This window comes from Ambystoma mexicanum, chromosome 1p (genome assembly GCF_040938575.1).
Source record: "Ambystoma mexicanum isolate Mex_15411 chromosome 1p, UKY_AmexF1_1, whole genome shotgun sequence".
Classification (NCBI taxonomy): domain Eukaryota; kingdom Metazoa; phylum Chordata; class Amphibia; order Caudata; family Ambystomatidae; genus Ambystoma; species Ambystoma mexicanum.
Window position 1 is genome coordinate 1216730162 of NC_090921.1, and position 18290 is coordinate 1216748451.

An 18290-nucleotide genomic window follows, 5' to 3' on the forward strand; every position below is an offset into this window, starting at 1 on the left:
CACAGTTCTATGGCTAGAGGACGGATACATATACATAGACATACTGCCAAAGCTTTTATTCTTCTTCTCATTAGCCAACTGCAGTAATGCAGAAACCCAAGGCAACAAGCTATCCAGAGGAAGCTTGCAGATGCTTAAGGCAAATCACCCTATCGGACTACAGGAGTATATATGGAGCCTTGAAGGGCCAAGTGTGACTAACTTATAGGTTACTTAGAATAACGCAAGCATGTAGAAATATTATAAGTCTAAGGAAAATTACAGAAGGCCTTAAGCCACAGAACACAAGACAAGAGGAGCTTACTCAGGCTGCACAGAGCACAAAGCAGGCTCACAGCCAAGGTCAGAGATGCCTGTCACATTCCAAACTCTAGATGACCAGCTGCAGAAAAATTGAATAAATCCTCATAAATGCAGGCTCAAGAGCTCGATTTTGTGGTCTACAAGCATGAGATGCAGTCGAGCCAGACAATGAGCATTCACCCATGGTGGGAAAGAAGAGCCGATCCCAGCAAACCAGACGAGGAATGAAACAAGTGTTGCAAACGTGGGTACGAACTCTCATAGGCAAAGGTGGTACACTACCAGGTACAATACAGACACATAATCGTTTCACATTACCTTGAAGAGGTGCAAGGGGAACTGAGAACCAAATCGAGTCCCAGGCTGGGGGAGATCAGCTCTAGCCAATCACGACAAATCAGGGGCGGATGACAAGGGGCAAGAACCAATGGTACGACCACTATTTTGCAACAATGTAATAGTTTCTTGGGGACAGGACAGGTCAGCCACCTGACATGCAAGGGCCAGTAGAATAACCTCTATAGGTAACTTCCATAAGGGATACCACTCTCAGCACCTAATCCGTTCTGGGGATAGGTTGTTAGGGAAGGGCCCAGGTGTTGATGCAATGTCACAACTGGGGAGCATTGTAAAGTCGAGATGTACTGGAGAATCTTGATAGTCTTGCATGATCCCTGATGGGTTTTGCAATTAACCACAGTTCTTACTTGCCATTGGCGCAGTCCTCCGTTTATTCTGGGCTATTGTCATACCCAGGAACCCTCCCAACAAGTTAGTAGAAGAGTTGATGGTTGGGCTACAATAGCCTGACACGAAGCCGACTCTCCCGCCGCAGAACCTGAGGCTGCGGGACCCTTGCAGGTTTTGAGAGAACGGGGAACGCCTGCCCCGTATAAAGGCTGTCAGAAGCTAGTCTGGGGAATATCCTGCCTGCGGTCTGCGAGGAGTCCAGCAGACCAGAAGAGCGAAGTGGCAGCTTTGGGGAACGCAGCAGCCGAGCGGCATCAGCAGGCCACAGAGTGTAAGTATTGACCCAACCAAATAGCAACTAACAGGGGGGTTGTGAGGGTGGTATAGAGTATTGTCTAGCATTGTCAAGTATTGTTAAGTAGTTTCTAGCATTGTCAAGTTTAGTAGGGACAGTAGCGGAGGTAGATGTCATTTTGTGTGGTTAGAGCACATTCAGTTTCGAGGTAAAAGGTTCTGGTGAACAACCTAGACTATTGACATGAGGTCAAGGATGACAGAAGTTATATAAATATTGGATATCCTGTGGGTTGGACATTTTAGCTCGGGTCATAGATGACACTAACCCCGTAAGGTTTAGCAAGTGAGCTGACATAGATTGCGGAAGGGGATTTGTCTTGTTAAGTCTTGAGGAGGCAGTTACTTGTAAGGAGACACTACAGGTACAGATTGAACACAAGAAAATATTGGTATACTCTGCTAGGAGGCAGGAAGACAGCTGTGGGATTTGTGGTGGGGTTGCAAGTAGTTTTGGGCAACAGGGTTCTAGCATTGTGCACATTGTAATTGGTTTCTTAGCACTACCTTGTTTAGTGAAATGGTGACGTCACCTATAGGTTTGTGCATAGGACTTGGAGAACATGAGGAGGTGGGGAATCAGTGTTGGGAAGCTTGAGATTGACAGGCGAGGTTGTCCAGTAGCGGTGCGTGGAAGGCGCATGCGCAATATTTGCGGGTGTGCCTGAGGAGGGAGAGATTGTGAAGGGGTGGTGCGCGGAGCACACCCGACAGGTGTTTGTGGAGCCAGAGAGGCTCCAAATAATATAAAGAATTGTGATTACACTGTTTTTCCTCTAAACAGCAGGATATCAAAATCCTTGATTTAAGGTCATGTAAGAGCAAGAGCAATGAATCAAGGTAAGTGGCACACCCCTACAGCACCTGTGTAAGACCCTCCTACCCTACAAGGATTAGATTTGTAAATATAGCGTAAAATGGACTAAAAGCACAGAGGGTCAATTAACCAAACCATGGACACCATGCAGAAGTTTCTCCAAGGATGTGCAGCAATGCTACTGACACACAGGGTACTTACAAGGGAAAGAAGCTAGCGAGCCTCATGGCAATAGTCGAGTTGTGGAGGATGTTTCAGGAGGTCGAGGGGGACGCGAGGTGTCAGTGGATGCTGAGCCAATTGGAGGCGCAGGGGCCTGCACCACACCATCCGCTCACCCACCATCTCCTGCAAGCGAGAACTCAGAGGACACAGAGGATGAGCAGGGGACGTACCCATTACGGGAGCTGAAAGCAGCAGAGGGATATTCAACCCCAATATATAAACCACCAGCATGTACCAAGGAAGAGGGACTAAAAAGAATGGGGCAGCCGATCCATGAAAAGCGAGCGAGCAGTGAGGTCAGAAAGGAACGAAGGAGGGGCTAGAGGGCATAGCCACAAACAAGTGTTAGGGGGACAGATTATTCTAAAACTGGAAGAGAAGACGAGTGGAGAAGCAGAGGGACAGACCAAATGAATAGAAGTCCTTTAGGGAAGCAGCGAAGCAAAGGATTGGTCAGAAATAATAGAGGAGGTAGACAGAAAGGAGAGGGAAAGAGAAGAGAGACTAGAGAGGGAGTGCAGGGAGAAGAAGGAGGAGGAAGAGAGAGAAGGAGCAGATGAAAAGGAGGAAGAGGGAGCAAGAAGAGATCGAGAAAGGGAAGCCCTGTACCCCTATAATTTTGAAATGCCCAACAATCGCACATAAACAGCTTATTGAATCCTTATGTAATGTTAAGAAAAAAAGGGTCACAGTAATGGTCACTGCCAGTTACCTTTTCCCATCTCTAATAACTTCCTGTTGCAAATAATCTGCTGTGGAGACATGTTAAAAAGGCATGAGCTCACTTTGAGGGCTTGGGCAGCCCTGGCTGACTGAGGGGAGAAAGGCAGAGCATGTGTCCCTTGTTCTACTGTTAAATTCAACTCTGATCTGCATGACACATTTAAGTACTGCTTTTTAGGTTTAAAAGATGTGCAACTTTTATACTTTGGGAGCAACATGATAGGAAACACTCTTTTATTGTGTTATATTTTAGGTTTTCATGATCTTCTGAGAAGCAAATATTTATTGGGGGTGGGAACAATCCTCCAGTCGCAATGCTTCCCTCATCACAGGTGGGATACCGCAGTAAATAATTTCCATTTCCGGCACTAACTAAACACCCAGCAGTTACATCATACTTTCCAAACAGGACCCTCAGTACACATGATGCATTTTGTTTGCATATAAACAGTGTTAATAGTTACTCAAATAGTATGATGCTATCAAGTCCATCCTTATCAGTTCAAATAATGAAAGGTTCTGGCTGGGCAAGTTAGGCTTCCACACAGACAAAGTTGCATTCTATTTAGGTCAGAAACCCATTGGTGAGTACTCAAGAGAAGAAAAGGGGAACATGATCCATAGTTCCCATTCTAGCCACAACATTTACTAGTTCAGCTTTGACCTGGGTGGCAGTATCTCCAAGACTAATGACTTGATCCCTTCTGTAATGACACAGAAAAAAAAAAGAATTATGGATCAGAAGACTGCCCAGAGAACTAATAGTCGTAATTGTAAGGGGTCAAGAGTAGGACTCAGACACAATGGCATGTTAAGTGTTGGTTATACACTTTTATTGTCAAAATAAAAACAGGGGTTGGGAAAATCCCATCCTTACCTCTATGAGGGATTTCCATACCTCAACAGAATTAAGGAACATCTGTGTCAGGATGCTAAACAAATAAAGCGTCCTCAGTCCGGTGTCCAAAACCCAAAACAGACCTTTACACCTTAAACTAAATAGAAGGTGAAAATGGGATTCCTATGAGTGATAGACTTATAGCTTCCTCTTGTTGTTCCAAACATAAAAGTTCCAAGGTGCAGAAAAGAAAAGTAATAATGTTCCACCAAGAAAGGGGTTTTCCCTTTGTGTAGATTTCTTTTAGATGCTTACATATTACTTCATCACTGTTCCGGGTTATACAAGGGGGAAGGGCTCTTAACTTGAATCTTCTCCACAATACACAGTTCCTTTGAATTACACTTATCCTTAGAGGGATATGGGTTCTCCTTGTTCCATTTTTATCACTGTTCAATTGATTACTGCTCCAGACTTTCAAGGCCTTTGTCTCTTCTCACTTCTTCTTTCACTTCTCTTTTCACCCCTGGTTTACTCTCCTGCCAGGGTGTCACCACCTTCTTATTTGGGTGCGAGCCCCAGAGTCACTGGGCCTCATAAGTTTGCCAGTCCAGGATCTATGGTACCGGTAAGCATGCCGGTACCGTAGTTCCCGGACCGGCAAACTATGAGTTATGCTCGTGGGTGCCTTTCTGCCCGCCAGGTCAGACCTGGACACCCGCGAGCACAGCATGTCGGATGCAACCGACCTCCCGATTCCCATTTGGCCCTATAGGGCCGAATGGGAATGGGGAGCATTTTTTTTCCAGCGCCCGGTAATGGCCGATTACTGGGTCCAGCAAGGCCGTAATGACCTGGTAATTGCCCATTCATGGGTGCCGGAAAATAAATTATACCGACAGCAACCATGCCTGTATTACAGGCACGGCTACCACCAGTGTCATAATGAGCCCCACTGTTTGCCTGGCTCACTATCTTGCCAGAGCTTCTTTGCTTTCTATTCACTCTCTTTTGTATCCAAGAAACACCACTTCTCCAGTAGTGGGTCACTGACCCTTTCTTCGCAAGCCATTTATCAATTGTACTATCTCTACTCGGGTTTTCAACAATGTTAGGTTCTGTATTAGTTCTACTATCTTCACACAAGCTTTTCCCAATGTTCGTATCAATTCTATTTCCTTCCTTTAGTCTTTTCACAAAGTTTGTATCTATATTACCTTCTCTTACGCATTTGGCAATGTTCGTCTCAATCCTATTGACTTCGGCTAGGCATTTCACAATCTTTCGTGTTGGTATTAATTATACTGCCTTCTTCATTTGGGCTCCCTCACATTGTGCTTTATGCAGTATTTACCCTGAAGCACCCCAATAACCCATGTACTCTCCCCGGGCTTACCAGTGTTTCTCTGCACCTTGGGCGTTTGTCACTGTCAAGTAGTAGACTGTAGTCGGAATGCAGGGTTCACAAGGAATGATTTATTGCTGAGTTAAACTTTCCAACAGCCTCTCATTATAAACAACAAAACATGCTTAAATGTGGTTCAGCAGGCTTGCTTGGAAAAAGGGTGAATTAATTCAGAGTTCGCATGAATGTCCTCTTAAGCTTGGCTCCTCTTTGAAAGCAAAATTATCAGGTCACATAAATTCTTTTCCCCGGACACTAGCTTTCCATTCCTTCACCAGCTGTCCATATTGGGTTTAAAAAAAAAGAAAAACAAACAGAGAGGGTAAGCCCACGGAAATACTGTCCTTTGAAAATGGTTTACGGCCAGAATTTCCTTGTCAGTGAATCCGCTTTGGTAGTGTTCCTGGCGCTGCTGCTCTTCGAGCCTCTCCTGGCGGAGGGTCTGCCTCTTCATAAGGATCTCTGTGGTGCCGAGCCTTCAGCCTCCTAGTACGCCCAGTGTACATCACCTGGGGATTCCTCCCACTTCTCTGTGGTCTCCGGCCAGGGCTACTGCTGTAATGAGAGACACCTGATGAGTTTCCTGGGGCTTCTTTTAACTCATACTTTGCTCCTCCCCTCCCCTCAGCTTCCACCCACCTTTCCTGCCCACTTCCCACACCTTCAGCCAGTTTGCCTTCACTCCTCCACCCTGCTCCATGCACTGTTTGTCCCACACCTGCAGCCAGCTTGCCTTCATACCTCCACCCTGCTCCATGCACTGTTTGTCCATCCCAACCTGTACTGCTATGGGGGTATCTGTCACTGTACCACATGACAGGGTTGTATCTATACCGCTTCCCTTTGTTCATTCTATCTTTTCCCCCACCTGGTCTCCATTTCCCGTGGTGTTTTATGGGACATGTAGTGTTGTTCTGTCCTGCTGGTGTAACCTTTTGGGTGCTGGGTCTGAAAGTTACAATGGGACTGGCTTTTATCTCCATTGCCTCTTTGACCTCCTCACAGTCACATTTTTCCATCCTCTTTACTTCCTCCCGCTGGTCAACAGAGCTTTCAATGAGCTGCTTCATTCAAGCTTGCCCTCCCCTCTGTGTCTGGCTGCTCCAACTGCCTGTGAAAGGGAAGTGGCAAACTTCTCCCAGTGTGGCTTCGCTGCACGCCACATCTGTCAGTCTCTGAGCTGCGGTCCGCTCGCCTCCAGTGCCCCTTAAAGTGTGAGCACCAGTCGAATGCAGTGGCAGTTTCCGTCTCTCTCTCTCTCTCTGTTCTGCTCAGCTTCTCTTCCTCCCATGTCCCAACCGAAGTTGAAATGCTCAAATCTCTTGCTAGGTACAGATGTGTCCCTTTTCAATCTCCCGGCACCTGTTAATCTTCGCCAAACACTAGAATGTGGCATTGGCTTCTGGCTTGTAGTGCTCTTCCTTACTCCATCCCTCTTCTCAGTACTATTTGGAAAAAACCTATAGTTGGCTAATTTGTTAAGTTGGGCCTTCTCAACAGAACTATGACTAGCATACTTAGCAGAGTGGACATCATATGAGTATTTCTTCGTATTTTCTAGTCTTATTAAATTAGGCTTTTCAGGAGTGGATGGGCGCCTTCTCCCGCTCACTATATAGGGTTCACCAAATCCAGAATGAAACTTATCAGTAGGTTTAAAAGTGGAGGCAGAATTGTGGTTAGAGCATGTGAGGGGGTAGCCGGTGTTCAGGGTAAAAGGGGGATACCACGTCTCATCTGGCGATGTCCTTCCACCCCCAAGACGTTTGTCTCCCCCCATGTAGTCCTCCCTCCCATAAACACCCTCAGGGTCGGGATCCGGTCGCTTCTGCCTTTTCCTGGCCACATGAGGAGAGACTTTCTCCAGGAAAGGAGTGATGACATTGCCAGATTTATCACATAATGTTTAACTCACAGTCTTGCATTCAATAACCTTTTGGCCATTCCACACTCTTCCCTCCAGAAATACAGTTGTTTTACTAACATATCTTTGTTCCACTCCTACACCAGTAGTTAATGCAGCTGAATGTGTACTTTGAATTTAATATGTCTGGACCCTCAACAGCTTATGCACCTTCACAGAAATCTGTGTCCAAGCATCATCCATCACCTGTGCTTGTTTGTTTGAGACAGTTAATCATCATATTAAGCATGATGGGAACAACAGTTAAATTCCCACAAAAAATAAACATACTTTAAAATTACAGAATTCAACTTCATAGGTTTGACAGAATAGCTACCTTGTTACTGAGAGGTTAGAAATGTAAAGCAGCACAGGATCTTGCTAGATAGGTGTAGCCAGCATTCTTGAGCAGGTGTGCTACCTCATTTAGAGGTGAATGGCCCTCCAACTCCCTGGTCTTTTGTGTTTTATGGCTGTGGGTCATAACAAATTCTGACCAGGCCTCCTGCATTGCAGCCCCTGAGAATGTTATTTGCTCTTAAGTTACTGCTGCACATTTAGAGAGAATTTCCCCCAGTCTGCAACCCCTCCTACGCCTCCCTCCCGGATTCCAGTGGTTCATCACAGAACTGTTATAAGTCCATATTTGTAGGGGGGAGCCAGGGGTGGCATTGGTGGGGCCTGCCCCCCTGCTGGAACTGGGCCCAGGACTATCCCTCTTGCTCTTGTCTGAAATTAAACGTCCACCCTGAGACAGGCATAGCTGACCCCAGGTTAGAGCTGTAGAATATTGAACCGCCCCTAATGTGTAAAGGCTTTCTTGCCCTAATGATATAACCCTCAAGGTAATCTGACTAGGCTCCCTTAGGGAATTCATAACTGCATGCACGTGCCTACTCTATTCAACATTTGTTTTCTACAGGGATAGAAATTGTATAATACTAATACACTGCTCAACTCAGGCTCTGTCTAACCCTTTCATCCACTCTCGCCCTTTCCTACACTTTCATCACACTCCTCTTCAAATGAATGCCCCTCAATGTTCACACACCTACTAGACCTTGCCTCCACCCTTTGATATTGCATCTCCCTCCTCCACTCCACTCCTTCCTCCAAATACTACCCGTCTCGCTACTCAACTACTGAGCCACCCTACTTCCACTTAGTATAAGGAGTATTTATGAAGCAAATGGTACACACTAAACTCGCTACACTTGCCACACGAACACGTACACTCAAACTGCAGTACGACTTTCATTCCCTAGCCAATACCTCACCTTCTCCAGAATTGTCCTACACACTAAGCACACCTTTCAGCCTCCTGCTGGTCTAGTAATCTTCTACCTCGATCTCCTCCAACTCCACCTGAATAACCCACACTTCCTATTTCCTGTTCCTTACTTATATCCCACCTCTGTTGGGTTTGCCCCCCTTTCCCCCACCTATCTGCCCTTATCTTCTGCAAATGGGGTGGTGATTTTGCGTGCAAGTTCATAAAAAGGCTAAGCTCCACCCACATCCGTCGTGTGGACTTCCCACCAAACGGCCATTGTGGCCCAGGATGTCCAATGTCTCTGATCATGCTGGGGAAGAAGCATGGTAGAGTTGCCCCCCCGTCCCCCTAGTAAATCCCAAGTAAGTGGGTTTTGTTTCTCCTTGAGTTGCTGCTCTTCTGGTGGAAAAACAATGGCAGCTGTGGCTTAATATCACACTTCCCCAGCTGCACTGCACAGCCGATTCCACTACCGCATGCTGATTTTGTGGGTCACTCTCTGCCTCTGCACTGGAGAATAATTCTTGCCTGTACATGGGGATGTGGTGCCTGGTGGTCTGGTTGGGTCTTCTTTTTTGTTGTAGTGCCTTCAGTTGGAGCTCTGTTCACTCTGTACCATACTGGATTCACGTGTTAATTCCATAGGAAAATCAGAGAAAGACTGACAAGTATTTTGCAATGGAGTTTTGTCTGGAGTACAATGTGGGCAGCACAGAAGCATGCTGGCATAAAGAGGGGGTCCAGAATAGGATCTCTCTCAACTGACATTTCACAGGTTTGGGACTCGCTTGGGTCCTTTCGCTGCACCTCCCACTGCCAGCTGAGAGGATTCCCCTCTTGACAAGACCAAGTTCATGGCCTTGCCAAACAGTGTACATCTGCAATTGTGTTGGGAACAATTTTAATGCCACCAAAATGGGTTTCAAATAACAGCTAAACAGCTACGGGATAATGGCAAATCCTTGGAGAATGCAATATCTGAAGGTAAAAGACTGCACGTGGAAAGGTGCTGATTGGACAGTGGCTATTCTATCCTCCAGGAAGGTGGTGACACATTTGAGAGCTGTGCCATTGATGCCCAGAGCATGTTGAAGTCTCTGCAACAAGACTTCATGGTTGACTATCAAGTGCAGCTGAACAGTCAAACAAGATGGTTTGGGTATTTTCATGCAGAGTTGATCTGTCATGTGGAGGAGGGTTCTCAAAGCTGCGTGAAGATCGGAATCCAGATTGATTGAGATGTGGTAGATTACAGGATTCAGGCTATTCCAGGGTGCTGTTTCTTTGTTAAGATCGATAGGTTTTTTTCAATTAAGTGGTTGTCCATAGTTGGGTGGACGTTTGCCAACACATTAATATCCACCAACGGCTTTCCTAGCATCAGAGAAATTGTGGCTGTCTCGAGTGCCTTTGGTACTTTATTACAGTTAAGATAGCTGGTGGTCTGAGTGATTAGTGCCAGAAATAAGGTGGTAATGTTTGCTTTGATATGGCAGCTGCACAACGGTATGTGGTGTCCAATACATTGACTTTTGGGACATTCTCAATGTGAACTCTTTGAGGGTGCTGCTGTTGAAAGTCATGACACAAAGCTATCAAGTCAGATATGGGCTGGGGTGTAATTATGTGGAAAACAGTTCATCAGCAAGCTCTCTGGTGGTTGGATTAGTAAAACAGTATTCAGTTTTTATTTTTAGTACTTTTGGGATCTGGAAGATCTCAAATGATTCATGGCTGGTTCTTTAGGATGCTTTTTTCTTCCTAGTGGAGATGTAATGATAGGCACTTTGCTGCCTTCTGCAGGTTATTCTGTCTTTTATTCTGACCAGGGACTACACATGATTTCGGCCCGGCCACGGGCCAAGTGGCAGATGGGCCAATCCGACCCGGCCAAGAAGGCCCGCCTCACAGGAGAGGCATCCTTTACAGGACCCAGTCAAAATGACAAGCAAAGAATACTAATAACTATGACAATTCATGGGATGAAAGGCACAAAATAAAAGGGCTCTGGTCATGTATACTCGGGTCAATTTATTTGGGGTGATAGTTGGACCTTACTGATTCCACAGCCAGTATTGATCAAGTATGAGGGAAAACACTGGAAAATTGAGTAGTGACTTAATGTTAGGAGTGTGACTAAGTCACATAGCATGGGCTTCCATCATTTCCATGACCAAATCAGGCTACCGGGAAACAAGTCCCCACAGCTACAATATCCTTCTGCAATGCAGTCCATTGCTTTCAATGGAACCAGATACCCGCACCACTGGATACCAGAGGCAAAGCATGCCAAACCCCAGAATAAGGGTAGAGAACGCATTTAGACACTTCATTGGAGTCCAAATAGTACCTCACCCTCATTCAACAGCACAGTGTTGCCCTGGCCATTCAGCAGGGCAAAATATAGAAATGCTTCTAAAACTACACTGTTAACAGAATCTCAGAATTCGAAGTAAAAAGGAAGTAGGCAGGTCCCAGAAATTCCAAATACCCCAGGCTTCTCCCCTGCAAAGAAGGCAGAACGCCAGGATAGAGGGTAACAGGTTGCTAAGCAAACAAATATTATGAGAACATTATATAAATTAAAACGTTTCACAAGCCTTTTTAAAGGCATATTTCTTAAATGCCATGTCTCACTTCCAGTTGAAAAAAGAACCACCTAACAATCCCAGCCAATCACGAGTAGACACCTGTCCCAGGCAATATAGAGGCACAGTCTACGCAGTCTGGGAGAAGGGAAGGGGAGTGCAGGCATGTGCTGGAGAGCTGTGTGACCAGAGACATTTAAAAGACCAGGAGACAACACGACTCACAGGGGCAAGTTTCCGGCAGAGACTACTTTGACCAATGCACCATTGGCCCTCTTGTAAGGAAGGCATTGTATTCCGTGTAGAGTGAAAGAACCGAGAGGGCGAGAGATACCCAGACAGAAAACCATACCCTGAAAGAGTGACAGACCTTACGAAGGATCTAGAAGGGGTGATCCAGAGTCTGAGACAGAAAGTTGCAAGGCTGCTGAAGGCTGGCTCTCATACACTAGCAGGAGCCAGAGACAGCAAGGACGCTTCAAGCATGAGGGCTAAATATCAGGCCCTGGCAGGATCATTCCCAGGGAGGAGAACCAAGAGCCAGGTGACGGCTAAACACTTGGCCCAGGATGGAGTCCTTCATTGAGGTTTAAATGATACAGCCAGGTGGGGGGTAAGAATTATATTTGTTGGGGACAATTTGTCACGATAATACCCTAAAGCAAAGGCGGAAATACTTTATGGTATGTGTAGCAGTAGGTGAGTTGGCTTCTTTATCCCTGAGACTATCAATTCAATAAATTACCTGGGCGCCATTAGGTAGGACGGATTTTGAAGTGAACAGGTGTTGTAGCATGGGTACTATATCCTAAAGACGATATATTTTAGCAATAAGCAACTCGAGACCAACCCTCAGGGTGCTAAAAGCAATTTATTTGTGAGAAACAATGGGTCACGGCGACTTAACCCATTATTCCTTACAAACACTTACTCACCTCAACATGGCTGCCCCGGAAATGGAGGGCGGGGCTCTGTATGGAGCCCCTCCTCCATGTCAATGGTAGACATGAGCATAAGGTGAGGAGCAGAGATCCACGGAGGCACCAGGAACATGGCAGCTGCAGGTAAGTGCGGGGCAGGGTCAGAAAGGGTGTGGACAGATGAGGGAGGTTGGCGGGGGGCTTTAGGGTAAATGGCCAGCGGGTGCATAAAGCACTCAGGTTGCTCCAAACCCATGCTTGGATCATTAGATTCGGACTGGGTTTGGAGCAACATGATTGGCTGACGCACCCGCCGAGGGTACTACTCAAAAGATTTCTGAAAATGAAAATGGGTCTATATGTAGTTCATTATACCATTTAGTTTCATTACCCATTCTTTAACAAATTGTGTTCACTAGACAACGTCTCCCAAAACAGGGAAAGAGAGAGAACACTTGTCTTTTCGTAATACTATTACAACAAAACTGAGATACTCATCTCACTTTTAAAACAGTGGTTCCTTTTGAGTTCAGTCCAATCCCCTAGGCCTATGGACATTCAGCGTGACAGAATTACAAGAGTGGCCGGATGGAGTCCAGTGCCTGTAATGAAGGACTAGTTCTATATGGAAGTGCATGTTGGAAAATCAGATAAGACTATTTGAACCTTTAGTCAACTTGGAACATATTCTTTGAACTGGAATTAGTGTGGTGAAACCTATAAACGGAAGCCAAATTTCACCATCCAAAGTGACAAAGGGCCATTTTAGAGATTATTGAATAACACAAAACTTTTTTTTTTTTTAATTCTTCCTTCTGGCGGCTACAGGAGCATTCTAGCCCTTAACTGCCAGTCTATTATGCAAGTCTATGCAAAAAGGACAAGGATACTCTTCCTTGGCACATAAGGGGTTTTAAATGGGGATATCTGTTAGAAACAAAGAGGCCACCACTTGAATACTTTGAACTAGCATTGAACTTATTTGGATTGGCTTAACTTAATGAAAAGAAGATGTTAGGTGAAGGCCAGTTTTCCAAGGCAGAGGAGAGCACTGTCCCTTAACCATCCCAAGGGAGCATTGGGAGTGATATGTTGCTGGAACAAGTCCTGCCAATCTGCCAGCCACAGCAGTACCCAGGACCTCACCGTGTTGGAGGACCCTCACAGTTTTGTGCCAGCCTACCCAGTGTTTGGGAGCCTGCGAACAAGGACCCATCTTGTCCCAGAGTCGCTGGATTGGGACTCAAAGCACCCAAAGAGCCAAGACTGCAATTATCATAGTGTTTTTCACCAGTGAACTGCTTGCAACATGTTTCAACTACTGTTTACAACATTTGAAGCAGCAGAACCCTCCCTTGCTGCTTTTTGCCCTCTCCCAATCTTCACCAAGCACTAAAAAGTCTGGTTCAGTGTTGCTGAACCAGTAAGAACTGCAAAGAAGGTACTATTGACTTCTAACTGCCCTCTTGGTCAAGGTTTGCCGGCCCTAGAGACTGCGTAGCTTTTCATACCTTTCATCCTTGGTTCATTACCCATAGTTCTGCATCTACTACCTTTGCTTATTCTGGGTTCTTTCCGCAGGGGTGGGTTTGTGTAGTGTTTTTCTAGTTAGTTATTATTGTGCATGTTGTGTTTAATTAAAGTGTATATATTTGTATAGGTCCTTGATTGGACATTCCTTTACTTTGGACTGCTATACTTCACTGTTTGGGTTGCTACTGAACCATAGTCACTCCTTTTTTAAGAGTACAGCCTTCCCTCGGCCCACGCTACCAGAAAAGGCGAAGGAGGGATATCTCTTAATTGGGTGCGTTTTACCTTTAGGATTGTGCTGGCTCTTGGTTTGTATGAGTGTGAGGCAGTGGCATACCGAGCAGGGGGTGGGGTGCAGGCTGCCCCCCCAGAGGATCTTTTGAGAGCTTCACCGGGACATTTGTCAGTGGGACACCTCTTCCGTTTGGCACCTTAATGAGGGTTCCCAATGTGAAAGGTGTCTCGCTGGCAGGACAATGTGTGCTGAGCAATTCCTGCTCAGCGCGCTTATTGTCCTAGCAGCAGGACATCTTACCCTTTTCTGAACGGGAGACATGTCCCGCTGCCAAGACAATGTCACAAGGAGCTCTGGGCTCTGTGCCTACATAGCATTTCATTGTGAGCCATTAGTCACTGATGGGAGGGGGTGGGCAATATTAGCAAGGACCTTTGTCCCTAAAAATGGGACTGGGAGGGAGTGATCAGAAGTGAGAAGGCTGCATACTGCCTCATGCTTTATGAAATAATGACAATAGCTTTAAAAACCAAGGGGGATTTATTGGGCTCACATTAATCTGCACGATGCTATTGTGACTTTGCATGCAGGATAAGGAGAACAACACTAAAGCCATACTCTTATTGCTCAACATATGTCTATGAGGATGTATATGGTGTATAGTTATTTTACTGTGAAAGGCTAGTTTATTATGTAATATTGTTTGCTTCCAAGGCATTGCTATAAAGTATTATCTCAGCACATGAAATGCAAAGCAAAACCTTAATAAATATCTATATCAACCAAACTTGGGCAAATGTGCTCAGTTGCTTAAATTGCCCACATCCCGGTTTCACAATTTAACCAAAGTGTGTGATCCTGGGCAACTCTTTTACTCGCACTGTGTCGAATCTGCAGCTCTGTAAGTGATTCACTTCATAGCTTATGTTAATATATCATGCTGGTATTTAAAAAAAGCCAAATGACTATAGCGTTGCTCCATATAGACTATACTTGGCTTGCTTAAGGCAACTTATTCTATAGTCACTTCCATGGTGCCTCCAGGTATCAAAGACTGATGATTCTTCATGCAATGTCCGTTTCTGTGAAGTCATTTCTGTTGGTGCAATCCATATGCAAATTAGGAGGTGTGCATGTATTTTTCCCCTGAGCGCCTGGACAGAGCTCTAATAGACGAGTTTCCTGCATCTGTAATGATTCTGCAGTTATATTTTTTTTGTTATGTTTTAAAATGCCATCTGCCACTAATGTTACCAGAAAAGTAGATTGGGGTAGGGGTGGTTGGTTTGCGGGCACAAATGAGCCGGTATGGAATTGTGCACACTGCATTTGGGGGGGTGGCGGGGTGTGGGTAGCAGGACTTGTTTCGTGGCTCGCTCCCCCACTCTTGCAATGCTGCATACTCCCCTGGTGTGAGGGCTGAGTGGGCATTTTAGCCTCTGCCCATCCTTGTTCTCCTTGCTAGTGGGGTTCGGGGTCCCACAATTTAGTGTCCCCCTAACTAGAAAATTATCAAAGCCCCTCAGACTACAAGGATGTTAGAAACCCTCCATAAAGTGTCTTAGTGGAGAGTCACTCCAGCACCTCTGTGATGAAGGAGAGTCATCTGTGTTTAGCATGATGGTACTCTAGGAAAACCTTCAGCAAGACAGATGTTAAAAAGTTGCAAGACAGATGTTAAAAAGTTGCCAAGTATAAGTTGTATAAATAAAATAAGTTTATTTCTAGAATTCTTTCTATTACCCACACTATATTGTTCGCAGGATAACAGGGGTACAAAATCGCAACAACCCAAATTGCCTGTGCCCGAAAAAAAGGTATATACCATTTCTTCCACGTCCCTTCTGCATTTGAAAAACCTTGAACTTTACCACATGGATCCATGTGTGTTCTCGGTATATGCAGGTGTGTTTTCCTGGCTGCAGGTAAGACCCATCACCCACTCCCAGGACTTCAGCAAGCCACCGTAATGCAGAGAAGGAATAGTAATCCGCGCCGTTGCTATGAGTTGAGGAGGATCCCAGGCTGTGCCCCAAATAGGAACTGTAGCAAAACAGTACATAATTATTACTTAACCACTCCCTCCAGCTTTCTAGGCTACGCACCTTTCATGATTCTTTAGGACTCCCCGCACGCCGTTTTCCTCCCACTTAATGCACTGGGCGCCACAGAGAAGATGCATCCAGTGTCACACCTGAGACAGCAGAACTTTAGCCTCTGCCGCGAGCCCCCACCCCTTCCCCCCTCTCTCCCCTCCCAGCCAGTGCATGGACTTCTGCATAATGCACGCGCCCGTTATCCGGGAGAATGTTCCCGAGTGACATTTCCACTGGGATTATTTTATATTTGATCGAGAAGCTGCCCCCTCTTCTCAGCAGATGTGGTGTTAGACGCATCCATTCTTATCAAATTGGACTCACCTGAGACTTGGACTGTATGCAACTCGTACTTCTCTGTAATCCTGGGCTTAATCCACGGATAATACTCGGCAGCATCTTCTTTTCTCACATTGTTTATCTGCAGGGAGCAATTGTCACTCCTCAAATCCCCCACGAATTCCACGCGGCCGCCACTAGGGTTCCCATCAGGATATACCTCTCTGTGTCCTGTTATACAGTGCCATTTGATGCTGAGTCCTTCGGGGTTCGTGCGAGGCTCGGGATTGTGGAAAGTGCAGGGGATCACAACACAGGACCCCTCCAGGGCTTTGATGGGGAGCGGCGATGGCGATGCAGCTTCGAGCAGCTGCCAGACGGACACTGGAAATAAAGCATGAGAAAGAATGATTGGCACACGTTCTGCCGGACCATGCGATACTCTGTCACACGAGCGTGGGACGTGGGTTGAGTGTATGTGTGTGTGTTTGCCTTTATAAGACAGCCGCATTTCTAAGCACTTCTGAAATGGATTTGTAGCATAAACCATAGCATCATTGGCATGCGTTGCTTAAACTGAAATGCAGAATCGCCTTTGTTGATGGTAAGGATGTGGTTAGCTCAACATTGCAAATTAAATGTCCCCTTACCCTGCTAGACAAATACCACATGCGCCTCTAAAACATTTCAATTTGTCCTGACACGTTTTGTATTGATCTTGGAAATCTGACAAAAATGTAACAAATATATGCCCTTTTTAACAGTGTGCTTTGACGATGCATAAACATTTACATAAAGTTCTGGAACTGGATGTATAAACGCCACCAATCCTGTCCTGACATGGTGCGTCATTTATGAAGCTAGTCACTGTCTCCACCCCCTCAACTCCTCCCTCCCTCCATCCGTCCCTCCAAGTGCTGGATTGCTAAGTGGCAACACCAGCAAGGACACGGCGCCCTTTGCTCGAGGCAAACACCAAGAGCATGACCACCAAGGAAGGCATAGAGAGGAAGATCTGGGTGAAGACCGTTTAGCTGTTCTTGATAGGTTAACACGCACGGTATCCAGCTGGATGAAAAACCAAAGGAGGCAGGAGTTACAGCAGCACCGTATGTAGTGTTACATGTCAGGATCCTTCACCTTCTAGCTTTGTAAAACCTGGTCAGCACTGATTTCACAAGGATGGGCGTCATTTTAAAGTGATACACATGTGTTTGTGCGCCCCCAACTTTTGTGAAACACCATTTTGTCACACTCATCTGGCAGGGACCAGGTTATTTAGATGCCATGTCCCCCCGCCCCCCAATATTTTCAGCAAAGTTACTCCACTGTTCAGTGTTCACAAGGGACGTGTCCCAATTATGATCGAGGAGAGGGGCGTCTCTAGAAAGCAACATTAGGCGGGGCACACCAGGAGGCACAAAGAGAACAAGGGGGTCGTCTAATGGCACGTCAAATAAGGTTCAAACGGGCTAACTGATTTAAGTAAACATTTTATCAAGGTGGTTAAAAAGGTGACATTATGCAAGTTCAGAGGAGGTTTAAGATAATACAAGTTTTGAATCAAGGGAATGTGCACCACAAAAAGTCAATCCATGTTCAACAGTTGCAAAAAGGTCCTTTACAAAACTTCCAAAGGTATTTTGCCGAACACGATGTTTACTCTGTGCTTTTCAGTGAACTCTCGAGTGCCAGCCTGGTGTAGGTAGGGGCTGAAAGTGCTCCTTGATCCTGTCTTTACCGACGTGTGTACGTTTAAGAAGCATGTGTCACTTTGAAATGTCCTTTTTACTGTTGCATATTCATGTTTAAGCAGAGCTTTAAGCAAACACCAGTGTGCCCAGCATGTGGGAAGCCTGCTTGGGTCTCATCCCAGTGACATTCATGGCCCATCTATTGCCGTGGGGTCTGCTTCAGACCAGAAGAAAGCACAGGCTCAGCAAATAAAGCCACTGTAAACTCACACGATTGACTGCTGGCAGAAGGAGCAGATTTAAGACTCCTGTGAGTGACCTTTGCCAGTTTGGTTGGCAGATGACAAGGTCTGTCGCTCTTTCATGCTTTTTCCATCCACAGAAATAAAGCAATGAGTATTGTCTCAATACAGG

At 45.8% G+C, this 18290-nt stretch overlaps 1 protein-coding gene across 4 annotated transcripts in view; it reads right to left on the reverse strand.

The window, feature by feature from the left end:
• Window positions 1-18290, reverse strand: part of LOC138452040 (B-cell receptor CD22-like) — a 926478-nt gene that overhangs the window by 353339 nt on the left and 554849 nt on the right. For all 4 annotated transcript variants that reach the window (XM_069604949.1, XM_069604947.1, XM_069604950.1 and 1 more), the window contains exon 3: window positions 16228-16566. In XM_069604949.1, the coding sequence (XP_069461050.1) occupies window positions 16228-16566 (339 nt within the window). The remainder of the gene's footprint in view (window positions 1-16227; window positions 16567-18290) is intronic.